Source organism: Drosophila kikkawai, chromosome 3R (assembly GCF_030179895.1).
Source record: "Drosophila kikkawai strain 14028-0561.14 chromosome 3R, DkikHiC1v2, whole genome shotgun sequence".
NCBI lineage: Eukaryota > Metazoa > Arthropoda > Insecta > Diptera > Drosophilidae > Drosophila > Drosophila kikkawai.
Window position 1 is genome coordinate 25,316,206 of NC_091731.1, and position 12,625 is coordinate 25,328,830.

Sequence of the window (12,625 nt, forward strand, 5' to 3'; positions counted from 1 at the left end):
ACCCAACGCTGGTTTTATAATAACATTTCCTTTGAGCTTTTTTTGAAAAATTACCGAGTTTGCGGGGTAAAGACCAGAGCCAGAGAAATTAAGAAAAAAGGGAAGTTCAACGCTTTTTAAAGAAAGAAGTATATATATCCAACAGCTCGTTGATTTCCGATTCCCGCAAAATACAAAATTTAGCAATGCAAATCCCCGATACACACCCACTTTTGTTGGCAGGTGCGAGGTCTTAAACACAGAGGGCACATGCACATTCCATATTGTTGTTAAGGGTTTTGCATATAACAGAAAAAAGTTGAACTTTGTCTTCGAATAATGTAAGATATGCAGACCTTTGGGCTTATAGATCTGGTAATTAAAACACAATTTCACTTACAATTTTATTAAAGTTACAAAGTCCTATTAAAACGCTTGTTTTCATATCAAAGTTCTGTGAAGAAGCTTCCTCAGTTAGAAAACGTATGTATACTTTTAGGCAACACCGAAAAAAAAATCGAAATTAGCTCTCTTTTTTATATTTTTTAATGGCGAAATCGGTGCTTTACACTCATCGCAGCACCCGATTTAACATATTTCAAAAACCTCCTTAATCGAAACTCACACATATTCCCTCCCCAAGTTTCACTCTGTTTTAAACTGTTGACTTTCGGCATACCACAAGCTTATTTTATATTCGTAAAAATACAGTCAACATGAATTATCTGATTCAGCGCGGAAAGATGCGCCAGCAGGCGATCAGCGTTCCGGAAGGTCTACCGGAGCTCCTGTCGGACATAACGCGCGAGGTGCTGCGTTGCCAGCCGACGAAGGAGTGCCTCTGCCAGTTCATCATCGACTATCTACACTCGGTGATCGTGACCAGGGAGAAGGCCTTGGGTAAGTGCTAACAACGATTCCAGCTTATGACGATGAGCATCAATAAATGTGGTAACGTAATTCCTCTGTTTAGTGGCCAAGACCATTTTGGACAGGTCTCTGCGCCAGGTGGACAGCATCATCGCGGACCTGTGCATCTGCGATTTGTCCAGGGAGAAGTCCGAGCTGATGGGACAGGTTCTCGAGGAGTGCTTTACCAATTTCCTCGAGAAGCGGCGCTGCGATATGCGGCGCGGCAAGCAGATGATTAACTTCGAGGATGTCGACATGCTGGAGGAGCTGCTGGCCAAGTGCCAGTTCACCGAAGAGGAGCTCAACATGTCGCGGCCCGCCATTGACACTGCCTACAAACGCTTCGTGGACGCCTACATGTCCGCGCAGCGCGGCACCGATGGCACCGAGGTGCTCTACCAGTACTTCCGCGACCGGGAGCTAAAGCGCCTTGAGACGGCTCAGCGCAACAAGGCGGCCATTACCATTCAGGCGGCTTGGCGCGGATATTGGGTGCGCTCACAGTTCCCGAAGGAAATTTGCGTGTGCACCTGTGCAACGGTAAGCAGATCGATTATCCTTTCTCCGGGTTCTTGCCCTCTGTAAGTTTATCCTTTATTGGTCACCCACAGGATAACGTCGACGACGAGGAGGAGCGACGCAGGAATGCAGCGGCCCTTGTTCTTCAACGCTTCTTCCGTCACGTGATGCTAGTGAGTTTTGGTGATACAGAACATACATTAGCTTCGATTCTTATCCCTAAAAAGAAAACCCATTATATACACATACCTGTTGAATCTCGGCTTACAAGACACCAAAGTCTCTGAGCTTTTCTTTCATGTTTTGCAGCGTGCCGGCACCAAGCCGATTACAGATCCATGTGCAGATAGTTCCCACTCGCTCGATAAATCCATATCCTCGGCTGAAAATCCAGTGGATGCAGTAGATGCGAAGAGTGCAGAGGCAACGGTACCCGACACCGCAGCCGCAACAGCTGCTGAAACTGCAGAGGGAACAAGAGCGGCAAGTGCCACGGCAACTGCTCAAGCTTCGGCCGCCCGCTTGGAAACAGCAGCCCCTGCTTTTCCAGAGGAGATTCAAGCAGAGCCGCCGCCACAGGAAGCACCAGAGGCAGAAGCGCCTCCGGCAGAAGTAGTTGTGGAAGCACAACCCCCAGAAGAGACTCCCCCGCCGGCCGAGGAGGCACCGCCTGCTGTCACCGAGGAGGCACCACCTGCTGCCGTTGAGGAGGCACCGGCACCTCCCGCTGTTGCCGAGGAGGCACCACCAGCAGCCGCCGAAGAGGCAGCGGCACCGCCAGCCGAAGAGGCTCCTCCAGCGGAGGAGGCACCACCGCCGGCCGAAGAAGCGCCCGCCGAAGCAGCAGCCGAGTAATGGAGGCAGCACGATTTTATTTGTTTCAATTCTGTGTTAAATTTTTGTGTTCTGCAAGTATATAAATTGATCTAGGACTCTAGTTGGCCTTCGATCCAATCACTGAAGGTGGACACCCGGGTGTAGACGTCCGGGGAGATGAACAGAGCGCAGACAACCAGGCCGTAGGACACTACGCCCACTTGTTTTAGTCCCTTATCCGTTGTTACCAGCGGTCCTCCAGAGTCGCCCTGAAAGTAGAATTGACAATAAGGTCCTGCAGTTTTCTGAAACTAGCCTGACACTTACTGAGCAGGCTCCCCTGAAGGGACCTCGGGCGCAGATTTCCGTATCCGTAACGCTTTCCATGCCCCTGTCCCTGCACTCCCTGTTCGTGATCGTGTGATAACTCATCCGCTGCATGGTGTTTGGATAGTTGATGTTGTCCAGGAAGGGAAAGGGCACTGGCAACCGGAGGCCCCAGCCCGTCAAAGTCACGGGAACGCCGCCGCCCACGAACTCTTTCCCGCGGAACTCTATGGCGCCAATGCTGGCATTGTCAAACTTCAGCGGCGGATCTATGGACAAGACGGCTATGTCGCTGGTCACCAGCTCCTGGTAGTTAGGATGGATGATGTAGGACAAGACTTTGGAGCGAGATCCCCGTTCGTCCAGGCCCCGGATGCCGGCCACCACGGACATGCGACTAGCATTGAGACCCTGGCAACAGTGGGCAGCAGTTAGGATGCGGTTGGGGGCGATGATGGAGCCACCGCAGAAGTGCATCTGACCACCGCGGGTACTATACTGCAGGGACACTTGGTACGGAACGTGCTCTCCAGCCGGGACATCGGAGCCACCCACAATGCGGTGCGGTGTATAACCGCTGGGTTGGCGGGCTGCAGGAAGAGATAATTACTAAGTGAATGCGTTAGATGGAACTTCCACCGCAGCTCACAGTTCAACCGGCCCAAGGTGACTCCCACACTTAGTATTCCGATGAAGAGCAGCTCAGTCAGACGCATCGTTGGTCGGTTAATGCCTGGGGTTTCGCATCTACTGCGCTTCTTAAATAAAAACTTGGCCCCCATTAGACAGGGAATTTGCATAGATACCGCAGATATCTGTCCCACTTGCTTATGCCATTAAATTTGCTCTTGAAATTGAAATTATAATGAGCCATTCATTCTGCTGGCAATGTAACCTAGTTAGCCCTATTGCGAATATCTGCAGTTGGCTTCGCATAGAGAGAGAAAGTTGTGCCAAGCGTCAGTTCCAAAAGGTAAATCTTTATTTATGAATGAATATGCTCTGATTAGGCCATTCTCTCCTTGATCCAGCCATCGAACATGGACACTCTGGTGTAGACATCGGGACTGTTGGAGGCACAGAAGGCCGTGCCGTAGGAAACGACGCCCACCTGCCGCAAGCTCTCACCGCTCTTCATCACCAGAGGGCCGCCAGAGTCGCCCTTAAAATAGAGAAAATTTTACTTGGGATATTATTAGTTTATAGAGACCTTAAACTCACATTGCAAGCCCCCTTGCCGAACTTCTCCAGAGCACAAATCTCCGTGTCCGTCAGCTGGGTCATAGTCTGCTTGCACCTGGCATTGCTTAGGGTCTTGTAGTTGAGTTTCTGCAGCACTGTCGGGTATTTGGCGAAGGGTCCTGTGCCAAAGTGGAACACCGATCCCCAGCCGGTGAGCAGAACCTCCTGATCGGCGCCAACCACGTCCGAACCGCTGACATCTATGGTGGAGACGCGCTTCTCGTCCAACTCAAAGGGAGGGTCAATCTTAAGGATGGCTATATCGCTGGTCACCAGCTCCTGGTAGTTCTCGTTCATCTCATATGACAGCACCTGTGATCGGTAGCCGGATGAGTCGTTAAGATCCCGGATGCCGGCCACCACACTGATCCGACTGGCATTCTGGCCATTGACGCAGTGGGCGGCTGTAAGGACGCGATTCGGAGCCACCAGGGAACCACCGCAGAAGTGACGCTTCTGGCCGTTGCGAGTGAGGAACTGCATCGATACCTGGTAGGGAACATACTCGTCCTCTGGAACATCGTAGCCGCCCACCACTCGCTCCTGGGAATTGGTGTCCGCCTCCTCAAAGAACTTGTCCACTAATTGAGCTCGGATATTAGATGAATACTCCCGAAGTAAGGCTTGAGTTAAACTTACAGTCTATGACGTTGCCCATGGGCTTACTGTGAGCCATCTCGAAGGCTAAAATAGCTGCCACGAGCAGCACAAGAGAAGTTACTCCGTTCATAATGGGACTGAGCTTAGAACTAGCAGTGCATCCGGGGTTTATATACTAGGTTTGAGGCCCAATTAATTGGGGTTTTTCGTTCTGTGCGATTCATTTGAATTTTATCGAGTGCAGCTGTGGGCGGTCGTCTCACCTCGTGTAATGGGTTACAAGGTCGCTGGGCGGCGATAGCACTGCGCCAAGCGATTGGAACTGGCAGTTGGTTAGCTAAGCCTGGCTTGGCTAGACAGGTAAGAACGTTGCGCTTGGGGATCTCGGGATGAATGGTGGCCACTAAGTAAGACATATAAATATGCAGCAGAGAAACCACAAAATCCCAACTCGATCATTTCCATTTGTGCACAAGATTCACAGCTCCTGAAGTCGCATCAACTGGCGCGGTGTAGACTGAGTCTGCTTCCGCGATTCCAGTGAATCCTACTCCTACGTAAAGGCGGCCAAAAGGATCGGAATCAGAGCAAAGCAGAAGCCAGACAGAACCCGCTTCGTTCGGACCGATCTGTCTCGGGGTTTTAATCAGCGAATAATTTAAATATTCAGATTAAACAAGCAGCGCCTGCGACGACAGCGGACATTTCTTTTAATTCATTGTGCCCAGGCAGTGATCGGGAAGAAGGAGGCCGAGACCTGCCGCTGGCAATCAACACCTCGGACACCTCGGAGGCAGTCCAGCGGCAGCTCCAGGCAATCTCACGTGTTCGATGCAAATCAGCCTCCGTTTCGCAGCCTCAATTCCATCCTTACTTTGGGCGGGCTCAGCTATCGAAGTCGGAGTCGCGGCCAGAGACAGTCGGAGGTGCATGTGTCAGTTCCGGGGCTGATTGCATCCAGCTAATGAATCATTTTGGGTGTAGCTGGATCTGGACTGAGTCCTCCTCCTCCTCGGGACTTTGTGTGTGGCGCACTGGCGCAAATTAATTATGCACACCTCTCGGTTTCGTGGCGATTCCATTCGCGTTCTGCCCGCTGTTGAGGTCTTGATCTTTGGACTGGTGTGTTAATTGTCCTGGGCCGCAATGCAGTGGCTTTCCGCTGCGCGCCAGCGAACCGATTTGAACCCGAAATGGCTTTATTATAATCGGACCGCACCTTGGTCCACAGGATGTGTCTGTGGACCTTGCTCCAACCCAGACTCTGGCGCCTGTCGTGTCGTCGCCTCATGCCTCCCTTGTTAATTGGACCACCCTGTCAAGGCATGACTTATCTGTGGATTTTTATGCTTAATTCCTGAAGCTCATTTGCATGTGAGCCTCGGATCGCCTTCAGGTTGCTCCAGGTTGACGGGTTAATCCCTGTGTAAACTCATTAGGCTTTGTTCTACCTTGGGATGGGTAATCAAGGAGAGTAACATAGATATGTGGATAGATTTCCGTTTTCTCTTTAATTTATTTAAAATTAAAGAACTTTGTGAACGATTTCGCCCTGCTGCGTATACCAAGAAACTTATTTTAAGAAAAACCCAACTTCAACTGCAAGAAACTGAAGAAGCCTGCCTTGTTTTGCCAACTTCAGAACTCTTGCAAAATTCTCACTAATAAAGTGCACTTTAATCATTCCATCAGTCATGTTCCAGACCACATCCTCCTCGACCATTCTCCAGGGGTCTACGGATCGGATCGGATCGGTGTTGACAAGATAAGCATCCTGCCCAGGTCCATGTCCGTCTGCTGTGCCGGGACGCCATCATTATTATGACATTTTGTTTGATTGCCTGCCAGTCTCCAAGCTGGGCCTCGTTCATGGCCATGTTCGCCGGCCAACTTCGGTGGAATTGTGCGTGTGGCCCAGAACCGAAGTGAGCCCTCATGCTCGGTGCAATTTTTATGGGCTTTTGTTTTCGGGACTTGTTTTCTCGTTTTTCCGTCTTTGCCGTGATTTATGGACTGACTTCATAAGGCAGAGCCGCTGGTTTTATGATCTTTCAGGAGAGTGGGAGAGCTAGCGTTTTATAGACCTCCCATAAAATTCAGTAGCCAGTGGTGAGAGGAAATTGTACCTCGATAACAGGGTCAATTGGAGGAGATTGAGGAAAAGTTCCGCAGTTCGACCTGTATGCTAATGATTGTGACTGCAGCCAAGAAACATATACAAACGGGATCAGCTTGGCTCGCGGAATGAGTTTTTCGCGCTCGCAGGCAATTAATTTTCCGCCTGGAAACGAGTGCGAAAATTAATTGCGTGTTTTGCATAATCAGTAAATTGGTCGTTTATTCCAGTACTTAATTTGCCCAGCATTGCGCCAGCAGTTCGGTTCCCGATTGCATACAACTGGTCTTATAAATTATGACTCTCGCCTCCAACACATGCCGCGATCTGGCCCGGAGAGCATTGGGCAAAATTAAACAGATTTTATTTGCGACTCAGATAAGAGATCATGCCACGGAGCAGCGGCCAGAGACAGATACCCTGCCGCAGATACAGATGCAGATGCAGATACAGATGCAGATACGGAGGCCGAGGCTAGAGCTTGCTTAATATTTATCGGTCGCGTGAGCTTGTTACCTAATTGATGACAACAGGTAGGCGCTTCTGTCATCCCAGCCATATGTGATGGCATCTAGCGATCCCGGCCAGCTTATGGTAACCAGGCACGCAAGAGGGATACCTGATCAGCACGGAACCGACCAGCAGGAGATCCCATTCAACTACTGTTTCAAAATAAGTTATAAGTCCACATTCGCAGCGTAAAGTGGCTGGCATTTAGGGAAAGTAATGGGTTAATCAAGTCATAACCTAAGGGTATTAAAACTCAAATAAAATATCAATTGTTTCATAATTTATTTTAAGCAGTTCTGTAGATGCTACCAAACAATTGATTATAGATTCAACTTTATATATTATTATAAATTATTACATATAATTAATGGCTTTCTTAATTAAAGATAAAGATTTTTGGAAAATGTAACCAAGTGAACATACAAAACTTAAAAAAAGTTTCACGTAGAGGTTCTCCAAACACAACCCACATTACTCTTGTTTTCAAGATCACTGGCATTTACATATTTGCACCAACAAATAAATGATAAGACTGCATTCAAAAAGTATAAAAACCACTGTCTGCTGTTGCAAACCATTCATTCACATCCGAGCAAAAATCAAAAGTGAAACCGTATCATTATGAAACTCCTGAAACTTTTCTTTTTCTTTTTGATCCTCCGACAATCCCTGGCTGATGTGGTGTCCCCAACCCTGGACAGCACTGCCCCACCGCCACGGATCAATGGTGGACAGTTGGTGAACGAGACGGTGCCCTTTCAGGTCTCCCTCCAGCTGCACCGGCGAGGACGCTGGCAGCACTTCTGCGGCGGCTCCATCGTTAGTGCCCAGCACGTCCTGACGGCGGCCCATTGCATGGAGAAGATGAAGGTGGAGGACGTCAGTGTGGTGATTGGAACGCTCAATTGGAAGTCTGGTGGGCTGCGCCACCGTGTCCTGACCAAGCACGTGCATCCGCAGTACTCGATGAGTCCAAGGATAATCAACGACATTGCTCTGGTCAGGGTAACACCGCCATTCCGGCTAGAGAGATCCAACATAGCCACAATTCACCTTGGTGGCTCTGATCGCATTGGCGAAAAGGTACCTGTCCGCCTCACTGGTTGGGGCTCCACCACGTCGTCCACTTCCTCGGACACTCTGCCGGACCAGCTGCAGGCCCTTAACTATCGCACCATATCCAACGAGGAGTGCAACCAGAAGGGATTTCGCGTGACTCGCAACGAGATCTGCGCCCTGGCTGTCCACGGTCAAGGAGCATGTGTGGTAAGGCGTCATGAGTTCCGAAAGAAACGGCTCTTCAAGAGATTTGTAGCCTAAATGTATTATTATTTATAAATCTGATAACTACAGGGCGACTCCGGTGGACCTCTGATCAAGGCCGGTCCTCATCCGCAACTGGTGGGCATTGTTTCATACGGCTCCTCCACCTGTGCCCAGGGCAGGCCGGACGTGTATACAAGGGTCTCCAGTTTTCTGGCCTACATAGGCCAGGTGATCAACCAGGACCTGGCCCAATAAATACATAAATACAGCGCATAAATAAAGCAAACCGAACTTGACTAAATTCCTTGCAGTCTGCTTGGTTCTTGGCTTCCTCCTGGTCCCCGCATCCTTTTGGCGACTAATTAAAAATCTTGTTCAATATTCGCCACAGCCGAAGGGGTGGCAGTCCGCGAGGAATAGCCTGGGCAGACTAGACCTGGCTCGGTTCCAGCGGATCCCCGGCTGCCGCATGGCGTCTGCCTTCTGCATAGGCACCATGATAAATGCAAAAAGCAATTTATCGCGCATTTAACTCAATTCAGTTTCTTTATGGTCGCAGGAGGTGGAGCTGGCGGGGAGGAGTCTGCCACAAAGTCTCCATAGGAGTCACGCAGGCCGCGCTCCTCTTGCGAACTCCTCTCTCCGGAGCGACGGAACGACTGAGCGACTAGAGACCGGGCCTGTAATTCGATATTAGATTTTATGCGCGACAAATACGAAGTGCAAACATTTTTATGTTCCCGCCGTTTCTATGCTGCGTTTTGGTATGTGTGGTGGAAACGATTTAACGGGGCGCCGACTTTGACTCCGTCTTTGACTCTGACTCCATCTCCAGGCTCAGCTTCGGTCTCGCCTCGAACGCGGCTGTGTAATTAAGTTCAAATAATGTGGGGCTCACGCTAGCTTAGGGACTCTGGAGGATCCTCTGGCCGGCGCACACCTATGTAGCTATGCCCCCGCGCAGCTCGTTTCACGCTCTCAATTTACTGGATCAAAGCTCGCCACGCTCGGCGGGCATAACATGGAAAATCTGGCCCCGACTGAACCCCCAGAGGGACAGCTAAGAGCGGGTCAAATGCGCCAAAGACTAAGACTCCGCTGGCCCAGCATCCCATCCGAGACTACGCATCTCGGCCAGCAGCTCACCCTATAAATTCATTTAGATCAATCAATTCAATTTGTTTGTCAATAAGACCCAAATGAGTATTTCATTTAAACAAATTAAAACTCGACCCGTTCGGAATGCCAGAGGCTGCGCGGACTCATCCCGCAGCAATTAAAATTGACGCGACACACTCGATTCCCTGATTTCTTAAACGAGCGCAATGGAAACACATATAAATACGGCTGGACTTTGGCTCAGACCCAGACCCAGTCCGGACCCTGGGACCCAGAGCGACCAGGCGATGGCCAGTCGCCCATTGCTGTTGACTCTTCATTGTCAATTAAAATCAAATAAATTTATTTGCTGCTTGACATTCGCCTTGGGCTACCACTGCCACTTTCTCGCTCTCTCTCGATCCGCCGTTTTTGTTTGGCATACAAGTGCATTGAGCTTGATTGGAGTGACCTCCGCGGGCGGGGAAATATCGCCAGGTCTACTTGACCTTGCCCTGGTTGGCCACCGACTCCACGGCCTTCTTGACCATCTCGTGGTCCCCGAGGAACTTGAGGGTGTCCAACGGTTTGAGGTTCTCGTCCAGCTCGTAAACGAAAGGTATTCCCGTGGGCAAATTGAGGCCCATGATGTCCTCGTCGGAGATACACTCCAGGTGCTTGACCACTCCCCGTAGGCTGTTGCCGTGTGCGGAGACCAGGATGCGCTGGCCCTCCTTGATCTGCGGCACAATCACCTCGTTCCAGTATGGCAGGGTGCGGTCGATGGTGAGCTTGAGCGACTCCGTTTTGGGGAACTCTGCCGGCTCCAGGTGGCCCTCGTAGCGCGGATCCTCGATGATGCAGGCATAGTACTCGTGGCCCTCTTCCATGGGTGGCGGCGGGGTGTCGAAGCTGCGACGCCAGATCTGAACCTTCTCCTCTCCGTACTTCTTGGCGGTCTCGGCCTTGTTCAGGCCAGTCAGCCCGCCGTAGTGACGCTCGTTGAGGCGCCAGGTACGGCATATTGGGATCTGACGATGCCCGGCGACCCTGAGGGCCGCCAAAAGTGTGTGCTGGGCTCTGGACAGCAGCGAGGTGTGGGCCACATCAAACTCCAGCTTGGCCTCCTTGAGCGCGGCGCCTGCTGCACAGGCCTCCATCTGGCCCTTCTCGCTCAGCTTGGCGTCGAACCAGCCGCAGAATAGGTTCTTTTGGTTCCACTCTGACTCCCCATGCCGCACCATTACGATCTTGTACTTGCCCTGACTCGCCGCCCTCTTGGACTGCTTAGAGCAGGGGCACCTGCCCTCCATGGTAGTCAGGCGGGTCATCAGTTGGCCACCCCAAGCCTTCCTGACCAGAGCCAACATTGTGGTACACATAGAATTTAGAAAAACAGCCCAGATCTAGATGGTGTTCATTTCAGATGGATCTGACTGAAACGCCAAGGAGGCAGCAGTGGAAACCGGTCCGGCTAGGCCTGCTTTGTTTTCGGTAATATAATAGAGTACATCAAATAGTTAAGGATACAATTATAACTATAATTGTATGGAATAGTTTTTGGCAGGGCTGGTTCCAAAACTTTTTGCCTTTTTAACAAATGGAGAGTGTCGAAGTGTAAGAAACCATCCTATTTTATTTTAAGTATGCCATTACCTTAATTACAAAACTTTTCCTTAATTAGTAAATCAACCCTGAATAAATATTTAAGAGATTTGTCGCAAGGACTCTAGTTCCGGCGTTGGAATTCCAAAAGAGGTTGCTTAGCCAACTTTATAGATATATTATCAACGAAAACTAGATCCTCATAGCGGAAGCTTGTGCTCAGCTTGTAATTTCTAAGAATCCTGGCTACAGCGATTTGTGTAGATGTTAATCCTTGTTTCCAGCCTGCAAATAAATCAACATATTATAAGCAATACCTACAGCTGGAATATCTTTTGAGTATTTTAAATGGCTCATACCTAGGCACGTTCTTCTGCCCTTTAAAAAAGGCAGGTATGCAAATGGATGTCTGTCTTGGATGTTAGCCGGCAGGAAGTTGTCGGGATTGAACTTGGAGGCTTCTGGGCCCCAAAAATCTGTATTGCGATGGGTGTGGAATAAATCGATGCCTATGGTTAGGCCCTTGGGAATAGTAACTCCGTTTGACAGGGTTAGGGGCTGGGTCGTTTTCCTCGGATCAATGGGGACGGTTGGTATTAGCCGTAAAGTCTCGTTTACTACACGCTCCAAATAAACTAATTTCTTCAGATGTTTCTCGTTCAACTCACAGTCTTCTGCCGTTGGAAATACCTCCTTTAACTCATTAAAGACTCTCTCCTGGTACTCGGGGTGCATGGCCAGTAGGATAAGAGTGTTGGCTACGGTGAGGGCTGTCGTGTCGAAGGACACCACAATCAAGCTACTGCACTCGTCCCTCACCTCGTCATAAGTCAGGTCCCCGCTTTGATAGAGTTCGATCACTCGGTTGATCACAGAGTTGACTTTGTCCTCCGGCTTTAACTTGATTTTTTCCTCGATTACCTAAATGAGTAAAATTGTATTATATATTTTCTTTTTTATATGGTAAAGTGTACCTTATCAATCGTTGAATTTATCACACGACGTCCTTCTTTTCTCTTTCGTTTAAAGCCGATGAGCTGATCAATGACTTTATTTCGGGTCAACGGCACTAAGGCGTTTAGAGTCGACATGCTGAGCAATCTTTAATTATTTAGAATATTACTCAAAGGGTTCCTTCTTGGCGGTAAAAATCTCTTACGATTTATAGATATGTATGAGCGGAAGATCCTTGAAGCGTTCATCTTCTAGCAAATCGGATCCAATTATAGTTTCTGGAGGCATAGAGTGTTAGGAGCAACCATTGATAAATGTCAGGAAAGCAGTTTAAAGTTAGGTTAAACCGAAACCGTTAAAGTACATACGAGTTGCTATTCCGAACGACCATCTGTACAAATATGGCAGCACATCCTTTTCACCTTGACCGACAAGAGCATCCAGTAGCGTGACCAAGGTGTTTGTCTTGGCATTGATGATGGGAAGATTGTCGAGCAGGACACTGTGCCTGAATGTGGGACTAAGCTGCTTGCGACGTAGACTCCACTGAGATCCTGCCAGATGTATAATTCTAAGGACAAATAAATAATTCATGATGCTAATAATTACAGTCACAGACCCTGCAATGTCATCAGTCCCAAGCCGAAATAATTAGTCGCAGACACCGCTATTTTATGGTTT

General features: G+C 49.3%; 5 protein-coding genes across 5 annotated transcripts; 2 read left to right on the top strand and 3 right to left on the bottom strand.

The window, feature by feature from the left end:
- The first annotated feature begins 576 nt into the window (after window positions 1-576).
- On the top strand, window positions 577-2,347 carry Rsbp15 (Radial spoke binding protein 15). The gene is made up of 4 exons (XM_017175181.3): window positions 577-879; window positions 953-1,431; window positions 1,503-1,583; window positions 1,720-2,347. The coding sequence occupies exons 1-4, from the start codon at window positions 696-698 to the stop codon at window positions 2,263-2,265; spliced, it is 1,290 nt and encodes a 429-aa protein (XP_017030670.1). The 5' UTR covers window positions 577-695; the 3' UTR covers window positions 2,266-2,347.
- On the bottom strand, window positions 2,337-3,474 carry LOC108080431 (chymotrypsin-1). Its single transcript, XM_017175164.2, has 3 exons — window positions 3,203-3,474; window positions 2,554-3,143; window positions 2,337-2,495 (listed from the first exon to the last, which is right to left on the bottom strand). Exons 1-3 carry the CDS (start codon window positions 3,351-3,353, stop codon window positions 2,337-2,339), a joined length of 900 nt encoding a protein of 299 aa, XP_017030653.2. The 5' UTR covers window positions 3,354-3,474.
- A 43-nt stretch (window positions 3,475-3,517) lies between these two features.
- On the bottom strand, window positions 3,518-5,041 carry LOC108080430 (chymotrypsin-2). The gene is made up of 4 exons (XM_017175163.3): window positions 4,659-5,041; window positions 4,435-4,570; window positions 3,775-4,376; window positions 3,518-3,715 (listed from the first exon to the last, which is right to left on the bottom strand). The coding sequence occupies exons 1-4, from the start codon at window positions 4,809-4,811 to the stop codon at window positions 3,560-3,562; spliced, it is 1,047 nt and encodes a 348-aa protein (XP_017030652.2). The 5' UTR covers window positions 4,812-5,041; the 3' UTR covers window positions 3,518-3,559.
- Window positions 5,042-7,642: 2,601 nt separating this feature from the next.
- On the top strand, window positions 7,643-8,542 carry LOC108080464 (chymotrypsin-1). Its single transcript, XM_017175202.1, has 2 exons — window positions 7,643-8,287; window positions 8,375-8,542. Exons 1-2 carry the CDS (start codon window positions 7,643-7,645, stop codon window positions 8,540-8,542), a joined length of 813 nt encoding a protein of 270 aa, XP_017030691.1.
- Window positions 8,543-9,732: 1,190 nt separating this feature from the next.
- On the bottom strand, window positions 9,733-10,870 carry Pglym87 (Phosphoglyceromutase 87). The gene has a single exon (XM_017175174.3). The coding sequence runs from the start codon at window positions 10,765-10,767 to the stop codon at window positions 9,886-9,888; it is 882 nt and encodes a 293-aa protein (XP_017030663.1). The 5' UTR covers window positions 10,768-10,870; the 3' UTR covers window positions 9,733-9,885.
- Between the last annotated feature and the right edge of the window lie 1,755 nt (window positions 10,871-12,625).